A 23,825-nucleotide genomic window follows, 5' to 3' on the forward strand; every position below is an offset into this window, starting at 1 on the left:
CCTTTATCCCAAAACCCAACAAAGCCTCTATCCCAAAACCAAACAATTGCAATTATCCCAAAACTCAAAACCGCCTCTACCCCATATACAACAACGCCTATATCCCAAAACCCAACAATTGCAACTATCCCAAAACTCAAAACCGCCGCTATCACAAAACCCAACAACCTTTAAATCTGCCTATAACCAATTATCCAAAAAAATGTCTTTTTTTCCAGAACACACCAAAAAACTCAATTTGTTTAGGAAATTCTGTTTGTATTGGAAACGCTATTTATATAGGAAAGTGTATGTATAGGAAACTTTGTATGTATAGGAAACTTTGTATGTATAGGAAACTTTGTATGTATAGGAAACTTTGTATGTATAGGAAACTTTGTATGTATAGGAAACTTTGTATGTATAGGAAACTTTGTATGTATAGGAAACCTTATGTATAGGAAACTTTGTATGTATAGGAAACTCTGTATGTAGAGGAAACTTTGTATGTATAGGAAACTTTGTATGTATAGGAAACTTTGTATGTATAGGAAACTTTGTATGTATAGGAAACTTTGTATGTATAGGAAACTCTATGTATAGGAAACTCTGTATGTATAGGAAACTGTATGTATAGGAAACTTTGTATGTATAGGAAACTCTGTATGTAGGCCTATAGGAAACTATGTATAGGAAACTTTGTATGTATAGGAAACTGTATGTATAGGAAACTCTTTTTGTATAAGAAACCCTATGTATAGGAAACTCTGTATGTATAGGAAACTCTGTATAGGATACTGTATGTATAGGAAACACTATTTGTATAGGAAACGGTATGAGAACTAACGAATGACAATGATATTTTAAACCTTACACCTATAAAAAAAATATTTAAAAAAAGGTAAATAAGAACACGTATATTCTCTATGTAAGGGGAGCGAATAAATTTTTTTTGCAAGAAATGTCCCTGCTTACCAACATATATTATGTCTGCGTCTGTTTGGTTGTGTCTTCCAATATCATTTAGATAACAAATGAAGGATGGTTTTATCCTGGTGAAATGGGTGTGAAACAAGGAGAATCGTGTTGCGTTGAATTCTTGCTGTGTGGAGGTGTGTTTGTAAGGTTTAGGGGGTGTATTTGCGAAGTTGGGTGTATTCGTAATGCGTGGGGTGTAAGCATGAGGTGCGGGGTGTGGTGTAGGTTGCATGCATGATATTCGTGTGGGGTGTGTTTAGTGTGGGTGTATTTAGAACGTGTGGGTGTATTCGTGTGTTTGTGTGTTGAGGGGGGTGTATTCGTGAGGTGTGGGGGTGTATTCGTAAGGTGTGGAATGCAATCGTGAGGTTTTGCGTGTATTAGTAATGCTTTGGGTGTAGTCATGCTTACGGGGGTGTATGTATGATGTGTTGGAATGTATTCGCGATGTTTGTGATATATTCATGATGTATGGGATGTATTCGTGTTATATGTCTAGTAATAATTATGTGTGTAGCGCATATTTAAGAAGTGCACCACGCGGCTGACTCATAATATGTTGTGTGGTATGGGGTGGGAGTGGGGGTGGTGTTCCATTTCATTTGAAATCCTGATGTATAAGGCCTGCGCTAAAAATGCTGATGTTTGCATAAATTATGTCGCTGCTGTTATCTTGGTGGCATTATGTTTAATGTGTGTGCTGGGTGAAAATTAATTGTATCGGGAGAGGGGGGGGGGGGGGTTGTATATGTTTATAAGCATATTTTTTTTATTGGCCAGTAATTTAATTATTTGATTGTGTAGGTTATAGTTTGACTGATCTGTGTGCTTTGTGTTTTGATATGAACTTTTTAAAAGTAACTTAACAAACTTGTTTTTTTAAACATTGATTGAATACAAATGTTTATGCATCTGTTAATGGAAATGGCTTGTGAAATTGGTTGGTGAGCTGATGTGCCGGGGAGGGGGGGGGGGGGGTAGAGTGAGGGGGGGGGTTGCCAGGGATTCTGGTCTCAGTGGGGGAGGGGGGTTGCGAGGGATGCAGGTCCCAACGGGATAGGGAGAGGGAACGTTGCAAGGGATGCAAGTCCCCACTATTGACACACGTTTAATTCTAATACGTATATCTTGGAATAGTTGAACTAGTGCATTCTGGAGTTTAAATTAATTTTTTTTAAATGAAGAGAAGAGATGGGGGTGGAGCAATTTTTTTTTGTTTTATAGCAGAAAGAGTGTAAAATTTAATAGCACGTCATTGACAGTCTAGAGTTAGGCGATGAGCCTGGCTTGACTTCAAATGCTACTTCCGTCATCAACAGGAACTTTAATTCTCTGCGCATGTCAGGTAGGAGATTTATGCGCTTCGTTTTTTTTTCTTTAAATTTTTATCTTCCCCCGTTTTTTTTTTTATATTGTGTGTCTGGGCTTTCTATTTTAGCTTGCTTGTAGGGAATATAGTTATTTAGCGGTTTTTTTTTTCTTACTTGTAGCGAATGTACAATTATTTAATGACAATTTTTGCCTGCTTAAAACAAATACAGCGAATTTTATGGCAATTTTTTTTTGCCTGTGGTGAATACAGTTATTCAACGACCATCTAGAAAGATGTAAAATATAGTTATTGAAGGGCAATGTTAATTATTGAAGTGAAATCAATATGGTAATGATATAAGTCTTTTTAACAATCGAAATGTTAGTTTACACTTTTAAATCCTACGGAGATGTAAGGTGGGCATTTCATCTACTTGTATGTAGCGCGATGTAGGTTTTTTTTTTATTGTTTTGGCCATTTTGTAACCTCCCCCTCCCCCCTCCCCTTTTACTCGTATATGTTAAGTATTAAAATCAAGGCATCTGCTGATTTACAAAGACAGTTAGGGATAGGTTTTGGGATAGGTTTAGGGATAGAGCTAGGGTTATGGATTGGGATAGGAATATGCTTAGGGATAGAGAAAGGATTAAGTTTGCGCTTGGGGATAGGATTAGGGATAGGATTAGGAAGAAATGTCGCAGTTTTACGCATTGGGGATAGGATTAGGGATAGGGTTAGGAAGAAATGTCGCAGTTTTACGCTTGGGGATAGGATTAGGGATAGGGTTAGGATGAAATCTCGCAGTTTTATTATCATAGAGAGGGGGGGGGGTGGACGGACTTACAATGAATAACAATAACACCCTTATCTGCTAAACATGTTTTATCCCGTGGGTTACGCCGGTGCTGTGAGAGTTATCTGCCCGAGTTATCGAGAGTTACCCAGCCATATCTGCAAGTCTGCGCTGTACCGATGAAACAAGGTTTACCTCGGCCGAAAATGGGAGACGTTATTTAAAGTTGTATTAAGATTACAGCCCGTTCTGTTGTTGAAATAAATTCCAGTCGAATCTAAATCTGTGTGGGTGAAGGGGTGATTGCTTGTATATATGAATATTTCAGGAATCTCTTCATGTTGGAAGGGGGCACATCCCCCCCTTCCCCCCGAACGTAATAGAAGTTATATTGAAAATATATACTTTTACCAGTGTCCGCCCCCCCCCCCGCCTAAAAATGTATTTCGATACCCACCTTGGTGAAAAAATTTCAAGTCCCCCCCCCCCCCCCCGATCCCGCAGGAAAAATGTCTGATGAAAGAAACACTGTCTATTTGTGTGTTTGTTGTTTCTAAGTGTGAGTGAGGGGGGGGGGGTAATACCTGAGTATGATACAAAAATTCAAAATCAAATCTCCAAATTGAATCAGCTCACGAAAAGATGAAATGTGTATATGTTCGGATGCCGTATTATGTTTAATAGCGCACTTGTTCGATAATATCGAAGTGGGATTTTGATGAATCAAATTTGCCAATTAGCCCCTCCCCCCCCCCCCCCCCTCTCCCATAATTGTTAGGCTAACTTAACTACTCATGAACATCCCATCTCTATAAAAAAAACTGTGCCACTTTATTATATGAACAAAAGACAAAGGTAGGCTACATCTTATTATGACTATAAAAATAGTTTAAAGACCTCAAAAATTTAAGGGCCCTGGGCTGTGGCCTGATCAGCCTATTCAAATTATCTGCCACCGAAAATGGCCATGAAGTTTAATACAGGGCTATGACTGGGATATGCCGAATCTAGGATAAGACTGACAAAGTGCTGTTTCCGCTTAGTACCCTCCAACAAAGTGGTGCCCCTTAAATTGGCTGTTGCTAGGAGAAGTTAGATAGCAGTGGAGTGGTCGAAGGAGTGCGAGATCGAACCCAGGCAAGAAAGCGAGGGTGGGGCGATTTAATTAGAACCAGGTAAGCTCTACTTCCCCTTTATAGAATAAATTCATCGTGTCGATGGTTCCAGTAGTGGTGTGTGCACGCATGCGCACACATAATCTGGGTTAACACGCGGTGTTTGTGTAATGGTGTTTTTTCAGGACACGTTTTAATTGAAAACAATTCAGGATAAGGTTTTATTAAAAATCTTCGCTATTAAGGACTATGTAATAATAGGTTTACACACACACACACACATATCTATATCTATATATATATAATTCGAATGACGGAAAGAGGGACTGACACACTACCTAGCGGCATATATTAGAAACTCGTCATTTTTGCCCCTGACGCTCAAGGACGACCGCCGTATTTTTTCTTTTCTATCACATTATATATCGACATAAAAGTAACATGTAGTAAAAATCAATTAAAAATCAACAAACGTAGTTTAGAATAAACAAATTTATTGTACTAATTATACTCTAAAAACGATTTGACAAGAGAAAATAAAAACAGATTATCAGGATCCGCTTGCCCCCTGTAACTATTGGGGTGTCCGCCCCTCGAATCTCGGTGGGGGATTCCGCCCTCGATTCTCGGGGTTTTGTTGACTTGGTGTAGTAGACCAGGTAGTTTTGTTCATGTTCAGATATATGGCATTGAAAATAAAACTGCTCGTTCATCACACGTTCTTACACCGCACGCCCAATCTCTCACAATTACACCTACACAATTTTCCCAACATATACACAAGCCATAGTCGTTTCTCAAATTAATAAATAGATTTCAAAACGAACGAACGAAACAAAAATTTAAAATAAAAAAAAAAACTCAGTAGGGAACAAAGCTATTATTTTTTTTGAGGCAACAAAGTTTTTTGTTTTTCTTTGAATGTAACGGAGTACACGCCAGAGGGTTCGTGTACTGTAACTCAGAAGTTTCGTGAACACTACACAGGACACGTCATCACAACACACGAGTCGAACTACAACACAGCAGATGGTCACGGTCTAGTGACGAGGTATGCCGTGTTTTACACAGCGAAAGGAACACATTACAAATAAATTATACACATATAACATAAAAACATTGAAATACGTTGCATACATGAACGAAAAACCTATAAATAACATAAACAACATAAAAGTACTTTTGTTGAAAACAGCTTACAAATACGTTATGCATTTTGAATACTATATAAATACATTACAAATACCCTAAAATAAATTAAATGTACATAAATACCATACAAATACATAACTAAACACACCATAGAAAAAAGCTCATGAAACAGAAAATGCACACACATACATACAAAGCAGAGGACGTGATTTTGTGCACCATATAACAAAGTACACAACATATCACATAGTACCTGTGTACATAACACAGTACATAAGTAATGCCCAGAAGGCCACGAAAAGTGCGCAATGGTACATTTTTATGACAGCACTAATACACACCACAATTAAACAGTACACAACACGACTGCGCAACACACATTGCTATTCCACAATACACAACAAGACAAAATCTTTGGTATAGATAGCTGGATGTACATAGACAACGTAAGCAATACCTGTACACACGTTGGGCGGGGGGAAGGGGGGGGGGGAATTTACAAGGGTTGAATTGGACGTACGTCTAGTAGTTGGGCATATTAGAAAACATCTTGGAGGGATATGATGCAGGCACAATTTTGGAGGCTCACGGTACAGAAATATACTGGCGCACTTTGCATGACAAGTTTAGCGCGGAAGTCCAGGAAGACTGGATGTAGGTAAAATTTAGTAGGGGCATGTTTGGATGAATCTTTTGGGGGGCGATTTTAGAAATATGTTGAAGGGGTGTGTTACATGAATGTGTTGAAGGGCATTTAGAATGAGGAAGAAGTATTGTGTTGGATGTCACACCTCAGAGGGCATTTAGAACAACATGTTTAGGAAAATTTAGGGACAAGTCGAAAGTAAATGGATTGGCAAAATGTTCGAAGTACACACATTTTGGAGAATTTGTGAGGGTGGGGGTTGTTGGAGAGAGGGTTTACGGAAATATGACAAAGGATTACGTTAAATGGAGTGATATTAAGGGACATACTGGGCACATGTTTGGGGGATAAGTTGAGGAACACGTTAAAGTGAAGTAACATGTTTTGTGGATGGCTGTTGCTGAGATTAAGGAACATACTGGGCACAAGTTTGGGGGATAAGTTGAGGAACATGTTAAATTAACATGTTTTGTAGTGACATCTGGGTGGCTGTAGCTGAGACTGAGGAACATACTGGGCACATGTTTGGGGTACAAGTCGGGGAATATGTTTGGAGAACAAAAGGCACATGCTGGTTTTTAAAAAAAAAAGTTGTGGCGATAACTGGATGGAAGGAAGCTGGGTTCAAGAGACATACAGGCACATGTTTGAGGGATATGCTAAGGAACATGTTGCATATATTATTCACATTAAACCAAGTGTTGTTTTCAGACAGTGTTGATGTCTCCATTTAACTAAAGGTGTTGTTTTAAAAAATGGGTCTAAAGTTTACTAATTGAGAACCTTCAGTTTGTTAAAAAAATAGCATGGATGCAAGGAATTTTTTTCTATATTAGGCAAAGAGCTATGGATATCAAAAATAACTTTAAAAGTGGAGAGGTAAACATAAATAAAAGGGCCTGTATAGTATTTTTTAAATTAATAAAATGAGCATAATTAAGCCTAATGTTTAATTTTGTTGGGGTTTTTTTTCTCATGAAAATTTCCAATAACATGTCTAAGCATACTATATTCAAAGAAACAATTTAAAATCAATTTGCTTTAAAAAAAAACAAGCGACATTTTGAAATAAATTATAATTCATAAAAGTAACACAAACATCCCAAGAGAAACTGTTCCTCCAATTTGGCAAGTCTCCCTGGCCAAGTCAAGTAAAATGTGGCCAAATCAAATTTTAACTGGCCAAAATCGTAAAATGATGGCTAGTTTTAAGTTTTAAAATCCTGGCAAACTTTTATTTTAAAAATGCACGATAACAAGTCACAGCAAGTCATAGGCAACATTGCTAGAGCTAGCCGGTTCGGTATTTAGGCTGTACAGCATAACAAGAGCCCATTTAACACGTACACAGGAACTGTCGAACTTCGTCCAATGGCAGTTTTGTATGTTGATCCAAACACTGTTGCTATGATGGCCAAAATGGCGTCCTGGTTGTTAGGATGGACAAAATGGCGTCCTGGTTGTTAGGATGGACAAAATGGCGTCCTGGTTGCTAGGATGGACGAAATGGCGTCCTGGTTGCTATGATGGCCGAAATGGCGTCCTGGTTGCTATGATGGCCGAAATGGCGTCCTGGTTGCTAGAATGGACGAAATGACGTCCTGGTTGCTATGATGGCCAAAATGGCGTCCTGGTTACTAGGTTGGACGAAATGGCGTCCTGGTTGCTAGGATGGCCGAAATGGCGTCCTGGTTGCTAGAATGGACGAAATGGCGTCCTGGTTGCTAGGATGGACGAAATGGAGTCCTGGTTGCTAGGATGGACGAAATGGCGTCCTGGTTGCTAGAATGGACGAAATGACGTCCTGGTTGCTATGATGGCCAAAATGGCGTCCTGGTTGCTAGGATGGACGAAATGGCGTCCTGGTTGCTAGTATGGACGAAATGGCGTCCGGTTGCTCAAATAACCGAAACAGCGCCTAGTTGCAAGGATGGCCAAAAGGAGATTACTCGGGTGGCCCACAGTCATATCTTGCAGGTGTGGCCCCGGACAATTGTGTGACCTTTGTCTCATTAGTTAGTCCCATAATTAGTTAATTACTGGAGGTAGATTCAAACAACATCGGTGGTCATCTTGATAAGCAAAAAAAAAAAAAAACTACTACGTCACAAAAAAAGGAGCGGCAGAGATGAATTGGTTGCCATGACGTCGGGTGTATGACGTAACGCGGACGAAGAAAGAAAGTGACGTATCAAGGCTAAGAGTTGCGATACATTACTCTACTAGCTAAGTATTGGTCAAGCATTGCAACGAAGGATAAATATTTCTCATTGCTATATATGCCCGGCGATTGGTATGCGAACTTCAGCGGAAGTAACGCGAACAACAGATCCATTTTCGCATCTGGCGATGGATAGCGACTTGTATGGATTAAGAACCCAACCAACAGTTAGCGATGGAGAGTAAACAGCTTGTAGAAGCAGGCGATAATCAGCACAGAGTCATGACGTAGAACACAAGTCGTAAACGACAGTAGCAAATCTAAAATTAAAGAAAAACCTCATTTTAGGGCTTTTTTTTTCTTTCTTCAAAATCATTGTATTTTTTGTATTTTATTACAATGTGCCGATTTTTTTCATTTTTTCGTGTCAATGTTTTTCTACTACAGGTAACTCTTGACTCCCTTATTTCCGGGGAGGTAATTCCCGCGTTCACTTGCAACCGCACTCGTCGACGGTCATGTCCTGGTAGGTCTTCAGCACCGTGCGGCCGTTCTCGTCCCGGTACAGCATGGAGATGGGCTTCATCTTGACGGGCACGCAGCAGACCATCGGCACCTTGCCCTTGTCGATCATGTACACCCTGGCCTGCAGCATGGCGTGGTTCGACGCTTTAGAAAAATCTGGCAGCGGCGCGTTGCACTCCCCTTTGCAGTAGTACGCCGGGTAGCCGTGAGGGGCGACGATCCAATCGTTCCAGCCGACCTCGCCGAAATCGACGTACAGCCCGTGGCGCTTGCAGATGGATTTGTTGCCCTTGATCTTGGGCCGTTTCTTTTTCCGGTTCTTTTTGTTTTTCCGGTCTTTTTTCTTCTTGCCGGTTTCGGCGTTTCGTCGGCTCCGGCTCCTGCGCAGGACCGTGGTCGTTTTTTTCTTCGCGGACGTCGTCGTCGTTGACGAAGGGGAGAGTTTATCGTCCGTGTAGACGACGAGCAGCGGCCGCTCCAGCGCCCACTGGTGGTCGGCCAGATGGACGGCCCGGCGGAGCCGGATGTGATTGTCTGTGGACACGACCGGGTCCCTGGACACGACCCTGACCTCTAACCCGTGGTTCACGCCCCGCCTCCACCGCAGCACCGCCGGCTGAATGTCAAAGCTGACCCAGCTCGCGTTGCGGAGGTTCACCGGCCGGGTGTCGATGAGCCGGGTGATGCCGTCGTGTTCCGGCGTCTCCGGCTGCATGATCTCGTGCACCTGAAGTCTATGCGTGGACAGGGATTTCCCGTTGGTCGGGGCGAGCGCACCGTCCACCGCTGGTGCTGACTCGCTGGCGAACAGATCCGTTGTGTGGGCGAAGATGCGCAGCTCGGCGCCGGCGATTGTTTCGTCCTCGGAAATGGAGGCCACGTCAAAATGGATCCTGGAGCACAAGGGAGGTAAGCAGGACCGACTCTCCGAGTCTGAAAAAAACAATTGAAATATTAAATAAAAAAATGTTATCCTGAGATTTTTTGAATAATTTTCAGATAGAGAAATACAAATAGTGGCAGAAATTTAAAAAAGAAAGACTGCAACGGTTTAGTCACCTGGAATTAATAATCATAAAAATTACAGAGAGGTACAAATTGGCGGATTAGCAAAAACCCAAGAAACTACCAAAAAGACGGGACCTAGGACAATTTGCTGTCCAGAATAAGATAAAGATAGAAGACAAACCTAAGTAGAAGAGGGTGGTGTAGGTTGTTGAGCCACGTGGATAGCTGCGTGTCGAAGTTCAGAAAGGACCACAACAACAACAAAAAATAATCTGCTACTATCCCAGTACATTCGTACATAATAGTGATAAATTACATCTTCGTTAAACAGCGTCCAAAAACTTCAATTTAATTGAGGCTTTTCTTTAACGATCATATCGTTAACTCCGTACAACTCATTATCACAAATTTATATCAATAAGTAGGGCCTATTAATAATACTAAAATACGTTAAAGAACTTTTAATGGCAACCAAAGCTTTGACTACTATTAGATTACATCGTTAGCAAAATATGTGTACTTTTACCAGTGAATTCAAAAGCTTGTTATTATAAAAAGGTTTTTATACATGTTTATATTTTTCACAACGTAAAAATAAATTTAAAAGAAAAACGCGTGTAACAAGTTAGAAACGCCTACCCTGAATTTCAACCAATCAGAGATGGTCTCGTGAAAGTTGGTATTTGTGAAAGGAGAATGTAATTTCACGGATTGGTTCAACAGCAAAAACAAACATGTAGTTAAAAGTGTTGTGTGTGGGTTAAAAAATAAAAACCCTCACATTTCAAAGTCTTTTTTTTTTTACAAGGCTGCCCTCCTAAATTTCTACATACATTGCTAGCATTAGACTACAGCCCACTCCAGCACTTTCTCCCGTGAGTCATCATCTCTTCCCGTTGGTACCCAAGACACATGGGGTAGATGCAGTGGCGTAGCGAGGTCGGGTGTAACCAGGTGCGGCACTTAATGGTGTCAATCCCCAGAGGCGTAACGACCCTTCCCGGGGACAAACTTTCAATTTTCGATTTGCACCCCCCCCCTTCAAACTTTCGATTTACACCCCCTCCCCTCAAATTTTTCTCTATATATTTTGCTATTTTTTGCCTTGGTGTCAACCCCTAAATGGTGTCACCCGGTGCGGTCCGCACCCCCACCCCCCGTTACGCCTCTGGGTAGATGAGGTAGAATTCATCTGTTTCAGAGACCTCGACCAACCCTCGTTTCATCTACCCAACCAGAGCTGCCCACCATCTTGGAACAGGCCAGTCATTAAGTTAATGAATGCCCACAAACAACAAATTAGGTAGTTAATACCCACCGCGCCCATTGTCTTTAAACAGCGCCAGAAAAAAAAAAAACTCGTCTGTTACAGTATTCATTGTGTATAGTGCATGACTAGTTCTTGGCATTCTATATAAAATCTAGGCATTGTATGTAATGCTGAGGAAAAGTATACAACAACGCCGGTGCGCGGACCTTTGACCACAGGTGCTTTGACCATAGGTGGTTTGACCAAAGGGGCTTTGACCATCTCGGGGCCCTATGGTCAAAGCTCCGCTGTGGTCAAATTCCCTATGGTCAAAGCACCTAGGACCACAGTGCCGATATTTCATACTTTGCCTAAAACGACAGGGATTGTATACATTCTCTAGGCCCTAGGCATTCTATAGACTGCTGGGTTTCCATGCATTTCCGGTAACATATAGCCTACGTATTTTTAATTATTTTTTTTTACAAGTACTCCTAACACTTTGTTTTAATCATATTTTATATATAAAAGTTTTATAAAAAAAAATTATTTAGTTTTTAATATTTCATAAACTGTAGAAACTTTTATTCTCACTCTGCCTATTCTCCCCCGCCCCCACTCCACGAAAAAAAAAGGGTTGGGGGTGGGGGGGGGGCACAGCCATGTTTTAGCACAGTGTTGACTTTAAAGTATCCCGTGGGCCTAGACGGTACGTGCGAGCCCGCGCCAACGGCAACTGCCTGGTCCCCCCAAGCGCCGTCGAGACGCCGCAAGGGACTCTACTCCGCGGTCAACCGGGGATAAATCTATTTGACTTGGACTTATCTCCCCCGCTTCAAGCGAGCCAGCCGGCTACATGTTTCATGCGGGCGAGCAGTGCGTTGTGTTGTCCGGACGGCCGGTTAAACACCGTGTTTAGATTTATGAGAAAGCGATAAATATTCCAGACATTTTTTTTCCTCTTCTTCAAAGGAATGCTATTTTTTATTTTATTTTCGCCCCCCCCCCTATATACACACACCAATAAGGTAAAAAAAATTTTTAAAATAGACGAAATCCTATGTTTATTTAAGTTTTGACATGTATTTGGAAAAGAGCAACAATTTTTAAAAAAAGTTTTCGAAATTTATTTCATCTCCATTTATTAGTTGCCATGCTGATTCTCTGGTCTTAAATCATTTCAATGTCTATACTAAAACCAAACTGTCGCCTAACCCCACAAAAATAACCCATCTTTAATCAAGGGTCGATAACTTGTTTTGAGCCAAGAAACCCATTATTTTATACAGTGTTATCTAGAATGTATTTTGGGAGACCCTGAAGCAAATATTACAAATAACTAGCATTAAAACATGTAATTTTTAAATAGATCGTTTATGTATCTTTGAACTTTGTTTTGTATGACCTACCAAAAAAACCGACAAGAGCCGAGAGTTACCCGGTGGGTTAAAGTGACCCAATAACCCACAGTGACCCAGTAGCGTGAAGTGACCCAGTTTCCGAAAAGGACCCAGTAGCGTATAGTGACCCAGGAGCCGGAGAGACCCAGTAGCCGGATGAGCCAACATAACCACAGGTTCAGAGGCGTATCCAGGTTTTCGTTGTAGGGGGAGCGGAAATAGCAAAAAAAGGCGCCGAATATGTAATATTTTCTATATAAGTATATATATATATATTTATATATATATATATATATATATATATATATATATATATATATATTAGCTGTATGTTATTGTTTCGATATGATGTAAAATAAATTTAAATAAGCACTCTGAAGAAAAAAAACACACAATGTAGGCCGACGAAACAAAAAAATATGGTATCACTCTTTAAAAAAAAAAAAAAAAAAAATATATATATATATATATATATATATATATATATATATATATATATATATATATATATATATATATATATAAACACACTGCAACCAAAAAACAATGAACGCGGCATAATCTGTTTCGTAATTTTTGTAAAAAAAATTACATAATAATTCCTGGGACATCTAAGACTAGAGAAAAGGGGAAATAATCAATATCTTAATATAAATATGTATATGTCTACACATTTTATTATAAATATCAAAACAAATCAATAATTACTTTAGAATCTAATAAAGTAGCTTAACACTATTCGTTTTTACAAAAATTATTTGTCTATAATCAGAATTAAATATATTGTCATTATAAATGCTAAAGTATTACAGCATAATGAAAGTTTTTTAAATCAGAGTTGTTATAAAAGCCAGCTTTTCACTCTACAATATAAACGTTCGAAATAATAATAATAGCCTACATTTAACAATAATATCGATCTTACATTTCTAATTAGTCAATTTTTTAAATTGCTACTGACAAGTTGTGTTTTTTAAAGATAATTTTTTTAACATAATGAGAAGGTATGGGTTAGATCACTGTATTGCTCACACACATTTTACTGGTAATTGAAAAAACAATATTCACAGAGATTTACGTTTCAAATGTGCCGACCAAAGATAATTTTTTAACAAATATCAATGTTAAAAACTTTGAGTTTAAAAAGTTTCCAAGAAGGCGCCACTTTGCTAAAAATGGCCAGAGGGGGAGCGGCCGCTCCCCCTGCTCCCCCCCTGCGTACGCTACTGCACAGGTTGTACACCCCGCAATATGTGAATATCCTGCGATTGCGGGCATGTGACCCATAACGGAATGGTAGTTTGTTTTATTGCATGATTGTCTAGGTTTTGGACTAACCTTTTCTATAACGAACAGACACGAACCGACACCATAAAAAAACACACACACACATATATTAGACATCTAATAAACATAAAATATCAAGGAAGTGACGTCATGAATGGATGATATCATGTTCCAGCGAGGTTAGTCTTGGGCTAAAGTCATGGGTTGGGACGTGACGTCAGGGATCGAGCTGTGACACCATTGGTTGGGCTGTGACGTCATGGACTAAACTGTGACGCTCTGGACTCAAGTGAAATCATGGGCTGGATTCTCACGTCATAGCTGGTATTTTTTGCCACCTCTGACGTCATGGGTCGCGCATGTAAAATTATGGGCCAGGGTGTGGTCATAGATGGGGATGGGGGGAATTAAGAGGTCTGGGGTGTAAAGTTATATCGGCGGAAAATACTCACTGGTCAAGTTAAAACTATTCCCGTAGCTGTGAAAACAAGGGTTCTAACACAGCTCCGCCTGACCGTTCCTATGTTTTTTTTTTAAAATTCCAGTCTGAGTCCACAGACGTAGCCCTGGTCACGTGCACCAGTCACGTGCCCCCAAAACTCGCGCATGCGCCCTTGACGAGCGATGAGCAGACACGGAGGGCTGAACGTTAAAATAAATTGCCGGAACGTCGGGCAGAGTGAGCGTTAATGCGCGCGGCAGTCAGCCGTAGACGTGCATGTTTAGTCGGTCCGTTATGGGTGTCTGGGGGAGGGGGTGAAGTGGGGGTTGGGGATACGGTAAGGGATGAGACGTATGGGGGGGGGGGGGGGTAGTGGAGCTATTGATAGTCAAAAGTAAATAATCTTTGTAAGAGAAACGGTAGCAACAATTTTTTGGGTTTCTGGTAATACATAAAGGAGACGTTATAAATATGTGAAAATGCTCAAAGGCAGCGATCATTATCGATTCCCGTTCGTGCCCAAGACACATGTGGCAGGTGAAGTAGAGTTCACCTGTTTCAATGGCCTCGGCATTCAAAGGGAATAATGTAGTCACACTATGCCAAGCCGCATTCTACTGGCTTGAACCCGAACTCGAGAATTTTGGGTTAGCAGTCTTGCTCTCTACCGCTAGGCCACGCTATACCTCAAAAGCAGCGCTATATATGTTAAAATACACAAAGGTAGCGATATATGTGATAATTGAAAAGGTATCCAGTTTATGGATTTGTGTGAAGACATTTTCATCCACGGATAAGAAAATACTTTGATGTTTGCGATGTGGATAGTTGCAGATTTTCGCGCTTCCGTTGCCTCTAAATAAAATTACTATACAAGCATTCAAGGAAGAAAAAAAACAGTATAATAAATTCTAAATTACCCCTGCTAATTCTCCAAGAAATCGATTTAGTAGAAAAGGGTTAAAATTAAAGTAACAATATTCGACCATAAACAAATATAATAATAATTCGGGTGTGGGGAAATTGCGAGACGCGAAAAGCGAAATGGCGAGGCGGGAAAATGCGAGAAGGTAATGCGAGACATACCTGCGGAATTAAGGGTAAATAGCGAGACACTTTTTGCGAAAAAAGTGTTTTTCTTTTTTTTTCCATCTTTATTTATTTAAATTATTTTTTTGTTTTTAAATAAACAAGCATTTAGCCATACCCTTTAACATGAGTGTTGTATGTTGTTATTTTTTTATCTAGATACTAAGAAGATAGATAGATCTATATCAAAATCCTAACATCGTTGCTGTGCTACTGTCATCGCCCGCTCTTGTTAGCATCTATTTATGGATTTTTGTTCTTGCAAAAAGTCATTTATGGAAGACCCCAAATAACACCACCACCAAAACCTCCAGAATAGTTGTATCCAAATGATGTAGGTATTTCCTTGTGCTTATATTTATATGGTAAAAAAAAGCTAGAAAAAAATCGTAGGCGGCGGCTATAATACAAAATTTCTATGCAACAATAGAAAATATGTTTGCGGAGGCAGCGGATCCGGGCACGGCGATCTTCAAAGACGGTAAATTAGGCGGCCTCGGCGTTCCACACAAAAGACAGAAGTTGATCTATCATCGGCGGTATTTCAGTCGGTTTCGAACAAGGTGGTATTCTAAGTCGACACAAAAGATGGGGGGAGTTGACAAATCATCAGTATGTCTAGCGACGGAAAAATCGGAAGTTTTAACAATGTAAACGAAACGTCTTTAAAGTCTGGACCAAATACCACTGAAAATCGGGTGCGGTAAATTTTTCGCAGAAATCTTCGCATTTCAACACCACCCAGCGTAAGTATCGGCTTGCGGTAAAATGCGAACCAAAAAAGTCACATGACCGACCGTTTTCGCGCCCTTCTCGCATTTTCCCGTCTCGCCATTTCGCTTTTCGCGTCTCGCAATTTCCCCACACCCTAATAATTCATGTAGAGATGTTTTCAAAATTACTTTTTTTTTGTCTTTTGTAAAAAAAAATGACTTGCTGTGTAGCTTTTTTAATTCTCAAGCCGACGTCTCATTTAGTACACGTTTCATCTTTATGAAGTTTTCTTATAGCTTCAATGGTCATCACCCCCACCCCCTCCCTACCCCCACCACTCACCGCTTCCATATTTACCGTCAATGGTTTATGGTTTCCGAAGAGCCACCACCCCCGGGAACACGCGAACCTCCGAGGGAGCGCCTCACGATAAGCTGGACGGGAGTCTTTTCGCACCGTTCGGGAGAATTATCTTCACGGCGGATCCCCAGCCGAGTCAGACACAGGCTTGGCCCCGCCCTGCTGTTGACAGACCCCCGGGGGACTCCCGCGTTTTACGAGGCATAACCCTAACCCTCACCGGCATACTCAGCTTCGGCTATAGCCGAGTTTTTATTATAATTTTTTATTTATTTTCTCAATACAGAAATGGGAATTTCCCGGTTTAAAAAAAAAAAAAAAAGAAAGGTAAATCATCAAAGTGATTAAGTCCCTTTAGTGAAAGTTTGTCGAGAAGTTCGGCGTATGCTTCGTATCTAATATTAACATGTTATGATAAGCCAGAAGCGGTTTAGTTTTGGCTATTTAGCCGGTTAACTTTGGCCGGTTAGCCTGTGATCGAGTCCAAATATTCACGCCGAAGTCAGTCTACCGTCAATCCACACCGTCTCATTAAAAATATCCTATCGTCGTGTTAAAATCAAGATCTGTTGAAAAAATTAAATATTGGCCGCCTATAAAGAATTTACTGCATTGCCGCTAAACCATCCTTTGAAATCTAGCGAAAAACTAGATCAAATATGTACACAAAAATAGAATCGTGTCCAGATAATCCCTGGCAAATGCAAAAAGTGCAAGGTCGAAAAGTTAATCCTCGCCTTTTGTGACCTATTCCTGTTGTCCAGACATTTGAATACTTGAACACACGCCGTAAAAACAAATCGTTATACACATTACGGTTGGGGTTAGGGGTTAAGGATAAAGTTACCAAATGACAGACCTTTTCATGCAAATTATATCATTAGTTTCATTTTCTCATTTTTAGAATCTTTTTTTTTGGGGGGTTGGCGGGGGTTAACTTTTGTGGCGGGGCTTATCTGGACAAGATCCCAACAATCAATCAATAATAATTTGGTGGTAAATTAAATTTAAAATGACTTCCGGTGGCGCCCGCAGTGTGTATGTGCGTGCTATTCGATAGCTCTTTGGCTAGTGTCTATCGTATGAAATCGATTAAATGTCTGTTATTTATACAAGAAGTATACAGAGTTTCTTCCAGGCATCTGTTCGGGGGGGGGGGGGGCGCTTCGTCCTCTCGATGAAAGTCTAACGTTACCCCCCACCCCCGAGCAAAATGGAATTTATATAGAAAATATATACTTTTAACAGTGTTCGACACCCTCTGGAAGTTTTAGTCCGCCCCCCCCCCCCCCCCCTCCGTGGAAGAAACACTGGAAGTAAACACATTGCTGTTGTTTTACTACATTTTAAACTTCTACAAAGAAAAACAAGTTAATTAAAAAAGTCTAGTGACATTTATGCGCAATTTCCTTATGTTATCTAAAAATAGCTCTGACGTATAATGCTGGGATGCGTTCAAGCTAGAAGAACAATCGGTTTGTAGGTGTTTTTGTAATTTTAAAATGTGTGACCAAACGAGAGGATATTTTTGAAAACTTTCTTCGGCAATATTGCTCTAAATTATGGCAGGAATCGATTGGTACATGTTTCAAGTCGCTAAGTGGTCTGGTTGACGAGATATGGGCCAAAAACTGCTTTTTTTCGAGGTTTTTTGGCTTTTCCGGGAAATACATGAAAGAAACCCGGAATTTTTATGGCCTATGCTCATTCTTGTAACTTGCTTAACATAATTGCTTTTGGAACTAGTCATCGATATTGCTTCGTTGAGGAGGAGATACGACTTAAAGCCCGGACACACATTCATCCATACATTCATCCATCCATCCATCCATCCAGAAATGACGCGTTAATAAACGCAATTCTCCAGAATGGAAATTGCGCTAAAAAAATCTAAGTTTCTTTTTTCTTTTTTATTTTTTTGCGCCCGTCTTTTTTTTTAGTAGAATTTATAAAAAATAAAATAAAAATAACAATATTCGTTTATTATATCTAATGGAGAAGTTTGAAAAAATAAAATTCCACAATCTACACCTTATTTAACAATCGATTCGAATTCATGTTTCCAGTACATAATTTTGTGTTACAGTTATCCACTCTGATCGATTCGTACACTATCGCGTTCAACACCGATGCGGTTTGGTGCTAATCTAGCGCAGAGTGCGAACATAAGCACGGAGTGTGGGTGGGGGGGGGGGGGGTAGGAGGGGGGGGGGGGTGTATTGTCTAATCTAATCCCAGAACAACGTCACGGTATCAAGAGTCAAGGAGGGGTTAAATTGGGAAGTAATCTCTTCAGCGGTAAGCTCTTACGTGTAAGCCCTTGTTGTAACGTTAGCGCCAGGCCCGGGGGGGGGGGGGGGCGGTGACTGAGGGGCTGGAACAGGTAGGTGCAGGTAACAGGGTGCCAGGTAGGGTTAGATTTTTGGACGGGACGTTTGGGAAATTTTGAGGCGCAGTAGACGGTCAAGCGGCTCAATGGGTAGTCAAAATAGTGTGGCTATGAAGGGGGTCGGAAAATTTCCGCTGTGGGTGAAGGGTGGAGAGAGCTGTGGGGTAGGGACAAACAGGGAGAGATTGTGGTGTGGGGTAGGGGCCGATTGTGGTGTGGGGTAGGGGCAGATTGTGGTGTGGGGTATGGGCAGAATGAGCTATGGGTCAGGAACATATTGAGGTGTGGGGTAGGGGCAGACTGAGCTAAGTGGGACGGACATATAGAGCTGTGGTTGACATATATGTATGAGGGGCAGATAGGGGTTAAGGCAGATAGAACCGTGTCGGGTAAGGGCAGGTTAAGCTGTTAGGGGGCATGTAGGCCTGAAGGGGTGGGTGAGTAGACAGGGGTCAGGGGCAGATAAAGCCGTCGAGATGGACACCTAAAGCCGTGTGGCGAGTGAGCCTCACAAAGGGGATCAAGAGCTTATGACGTATCACAGTGAAAAAAAAATAACTTCTGGTTTTTGAAGTATGGCGAGCATGTATTACTTTAAAGCGCATGTCAAAACGTGAACATGTTAAAAAAAAAAAAAAAAAAAAAAAAAAAGGAAAAAAAAACCGCAGTACTTAATTACAGTTTTGAAAAAAAAATGTCTGGCAAAGCAAAAAGAAAAAAAAAATCGCTTCCAGACTAGGGTTAGGCTGTCGACTTCCGGGTCAGACAAGCACTTCTGTTTAGAGATTACATTTTAAAATTTATGTTCACAGCTATGTAGAGGGGGCGGTGTGTGTGTGTGTGGGGGGGGGGGTGCGGGAGGAGAGATGGCGTTCACAGAGGGTGTGAGAGAGGTGGGATACAGAGAGGGTGTGAGAGAGGTGGGATACAGAGAGGGTGTGAGAGAGGTGGGATACAGAGAGGGTGTGAGAGAGGTGGGATACAGAGAGGGTGTGAGAGAGGTGGGATACAGAGAGGGTGTGAGAGAGGTGGGATACAGAGAGGGTGTGAGAGAGGTGGGATACAGAGAGGGTGTGAGAGAGGTGGGATACAGAGAGGGTGTGAGAGAGGTGGGATACAGAGAGGGTGTGAGAGAGGTGGGATACAGAGAGGGTGTGAGAGAGGTGGGATACAGAGAGGGTGTGAGAGAGGTGGGATACAGAGAGGGTGTGAGAGAGGTGGGATACAGAGAGGTGCGGGGAATGAGACTAGTTATGGTAAACAAAACAAAACAAAACAAAAAACTCCGGTAAAAAATAAAACGTGAGGTAATCGGTAATCTTTTCTTAAACCTCACTATTTTTGTTTGTAAATTCATACATTTTAAATGCACGCATATAGTCTTTGACGCAAGTTTTTTTTGTTTTTCTTTTTAAAGAAGCAACAGATAATTTTACGACAAGCAACGGCGAGTCATTCAACAAAATAGGTTGCTGAATCAACGCCGAGTTAAAGCCACCTACAGTAACCTTTAAAGTGAACCCCAGTTTCGAATTATTCCCTCTTAAAGAACATACGAATTAAAATATTTTAATTTGGAAATATAACGCAATTAGGAAAAAAAGCCTATCTAGACTAAAACAAATACATAAAAAACCACCGCACTAAATAATTATAAAAAAATACCCCCACCCCTTTTCCAATTAAAAAAAAATATAACGTTTACCATGACCCACTAAACGCTAGATTGTCAGTAACATGAAATATATTGTTTGTAGTAGTAGTAAGGCAATCCTGGAGAAAAACAATAGAAGAAGAGGCAAGGGCTGCCGGGCTGAAGTGGGAGCAACTAAAGAGAGCTGCACAATACAGAGTCCGGTGGAGAGGTGTGGCTGCAACCCTTTACTCCCCAGGGGCGACACATGAGTAACAGTAGAAGAAAGAAGAATCATAATTCAACTTAATGAAAACCCAGTTCTAAAATAACTAATAAAAAATAAAAAAATAAAAACGTTTACACACAATCTATTTCGCTCTCACACATACACAATCTAACCTTTCCCTAAAATTCCAACCCACCCACACACATAATCTAACACTTCCCAACTCACCCAACTTCCCCCCCCCCCACCCCACAATTCTAACCCTCACCCTCACATCAAATTTTCCCTCACACACCATCTAACTCTCTTCCCCACACAATAACCACCCCCCCCCCCACACACACCATAAAACCTTCTCCCCCACACACCATTATTCCACCCCCACACACTCCTATCAACTTACCCGTGTGTTCAAAACTCCTGACTGTGTTGGCGGAAACGAGGCCGTTGCCCTTGACACTGAGGTAATTGTTCGCGACCCCGTCGCTGTGAGTCTTATACAGATCCAGCATATAGTCCGACACCGGAAGTCCCGGGTTGACCTTGGGCCTGGCCTTGAGGCCCACGTTGTTCAAAAACATCAGCTCCAAAGCGTTCAACTTTTTCCGATCGCTCTCCGAGACGTTCGCCAAGAGGCTGCTCCGCCGGCCAGCGGCGTCCGCGGGGGGCCGGGCTTGGAGGCTGTGGCTGGTGGGCGTGGCTTGCATACCGGGAGGTGACCCGTTGTCCGGACGGCTCTCGCGGGCGGTGACCACTTCCGGTGACACGGGCGGCGGGTGAGTTGATGGCGACGAGGTAGAAGAAGTTGGTGATGATGTGGTGGACGGTGAGGTGGACGATGAAGTGGAGGTGAGAATCACCAGCAGCACGAGCACTAGGGACTTTGAGCTGCAAGTTCCGGTCATGCTTGTCAGGCCTGGAAGGAATATAAAATAAAAAGCTCCGTCATTAGATAATTATAGACATCACGTGGTGTTGTGGCTGGGATTATGAGAAACAACATAGGCATTATATTACACATGAGAAGATACATTTTTTTTTAAAGGTACAAAAATATAGACTATTAGACTGATTTTGTGATATATAGAAGTGTCTTGGTCTTGTTTTAATTTAATGTATAGATATTTTTTCTGGGAAATCTTTGGTTCGGTAAACCCGTTGTGATAGTTTTTTTTTTTTTTTTTTTTGGTGGGGATTTTAGCTAAAAATAAAGTGCTTAAGTTAAGGAATATTTTTTTTTTTACTGGGATATTTTTTCCTTAGGATAACTGGTTTTTTTTATCTTGTTTTGTAGTTGTTCTGTTCAATAGGCTATAGTGTTCATTAAAACAATTTTTTTAAATCATCTTTCGTGACAGTTAAAAACAAGAAATATATTTTCTTAAAGAATGTACATTACAAATTTAACTACATTTACACATAGAAAACTTGGCCGGGCGCACATGGATGACTTAATTTATATTTGGCGGGGCGCACAAGGGCAACTAAATTCATATTTGGCCGGGCGCACAAGGGCGACTAAATTCATATTTAGCCGGGCGCACAAGGGCGACTAAATTCATATTTGACCGGGCGCATATGGGCGACTAAATTCATATTTGACCGGGCGCATATGGGCGACTAAATTCATATTTGACCGGGCGCATATGGGCGACTAAATTCATATTTGACCGGGCGCAGCGGTGTGTCTCTACGCCACTGACTAGACACCATTTATCAATGACCGCTGCCTTCTTGACTCTCCACCTTACAAGCCAAACACACTTATTTCTGTCGCAGTCCCGGGCTAACAATCTCCCACCCCCAGGGTTGTGTGGAATGTGGTGGTTTGTCATTGCCTAAGTCCCAGTCACACTAACAGGTGTCTGGGGTGAATTAAGACTTTAGTCTTACATGTGCCTGGGGGTGACTTAAGACTTTAGTTTTACAAGTAAGGGTCTGGGGTGAATTAAGACTTTAGTGTCTGGGGTGAATTAAGACTTTAGTTTTACAAGTAAGGGTCTGGGGTGAATTAAGACTTTAGTGTCTGGGGTGAATTAAGACTTTAGTCTTACAAGTTGGTGTCTGGGGTGACTTAAGACTTTAGTCATACAAGTTGGTGTCTGGGGGTGACTTAAGACTTTAGTCTTACAAGCTGGTGTCTGGGGTGACTTAAGACTTTAGTCATACAAGTTGGTGTCTGGGGGTGACTTAAGACTTTAGTCTTACAAGTGTCTGGGGTGACTTAAGACGTTAGTCTTACAAGCTGGTGTCTGGGGTGACTTAAGACTTTAGTCATACAAGTTGGTGTCTGGGGGTGACTTAAGACTTTAGTCATACAAGTTGGTGTCTGGGGGTGACTTAAGACTTTAGTCTTACAAGTGTCTGGGGTGACTTAAGACGTTAGTCTTACAAGCTGGTGTCTGGGGTGACTTAAGACTTTAGTCATACAAGTTGGTGTCTGGGGGTGACTTAAGAGTTTAGTCTTACAAGTGTCTGGGGTGACTTAAGACGTTAGTCTTACAAGCTGGTGTCTGGGGTGACTTAAGACTTTAGTCATACAAGTTGGTGTCTGGGGGTGACTTAAGACTTTAGTCATACAAGTTGGTGTCTGGGGGTGACTTAAGACTTTAGTCATACAAGTTGGTGTCTGGGGGTGACTTAAGACTTTAGTCTTACAAGCTGGTGTCTGGGGGTGACTTAAGACTTTAGTCTTACAAGTTGGTGTCTGGGGGTGACTTAAGACTTTAGTCATACACATAAGTGTCTGGGGTGAATTAAGACTTTAGTGTCTGGGGTGACTTAAGACTTCAGTCATACAAGTTGGTGTCTGGGGTGAATTAAGACTTTAGTGTCTGGGGTGAATTAAGACTTTAGTGTTTGGGGTGAATTAAGACTTTAGTGTTTGGGGTGAATTAAGACTTACAGGCAGGTATCTAAGATATGACTTTAGACTTACGTCATAAAAGCAGGTGACTGAGGATGACTTACGTCATCGGTCACGCAACCATATGTATGCATCTGGGGTGAGACCCATGCAGGTGTTTGTATGTTACTTAAGACTTTAGTCATAAACGCAGGTATGCAGGTGTATGTTACTTAAAACTTTAAACGCAGGTATGCAGGTGTCTGTATGTTACTTAAGACTTTAAACGCAGGTATGCAGCTGTCTGTATGTTACTTAAGACTTTAAACGCAGGTATGCAGGTGTCTGTATGTTACTTAAGACTTTAAACGCAGGTATGCAGGTGTCTGAATTGACTAAAAAAGACACCAGGGACACATACAGGTGTCAGGGTGACTTAAAAACTTCCCCGAATACCAACGCTGTGTTAGCCTGACAGTTTACTAAATCCAGGGGTCCCATATTGTGTCAACGGGCTTT

The 23,825-nt window shown here is 41.2% G+C and overlaps 1 protein-coding gene across 1 annotated transcript; it reads right to left on the bottom strand.

The window, feature by feature from the left end:
* Positions 1-4,678: 4,678 nt before the first annotated feature.
* On the bottom strand, positions 4,679-21,377 carry LOC131928354 (bone morphogenetic protein 2; the record flags this gene model as incomplete). Its single annotated transcript, XM_059284356.1, is given in 2 exon segments — positions 4,679-9,594; positions 20,865-21,377. Coding segments are annotated over 2 exon segments (1,481 nt in total), but the record flags the coding sequence as incomplete, so codon positions are not given.
* Positions 21,378-23,825: the final 2,448 nt, after the last annotated feature.

Source organism: Physella acuta, unplaced genomic scaffold (assembly GCF_028476545.2).
Source record: "Physella acuta isolate Inbredline_101_S28 unplaced genomic scaffold, ASM2847654v3 ptg001488l, whole genome shotgun sequence".
Lineage (NCBI taxonomy): Eukaryota > Metazoa > Mollusca > Gastropoda > Physidae > Physella > Physella acuta.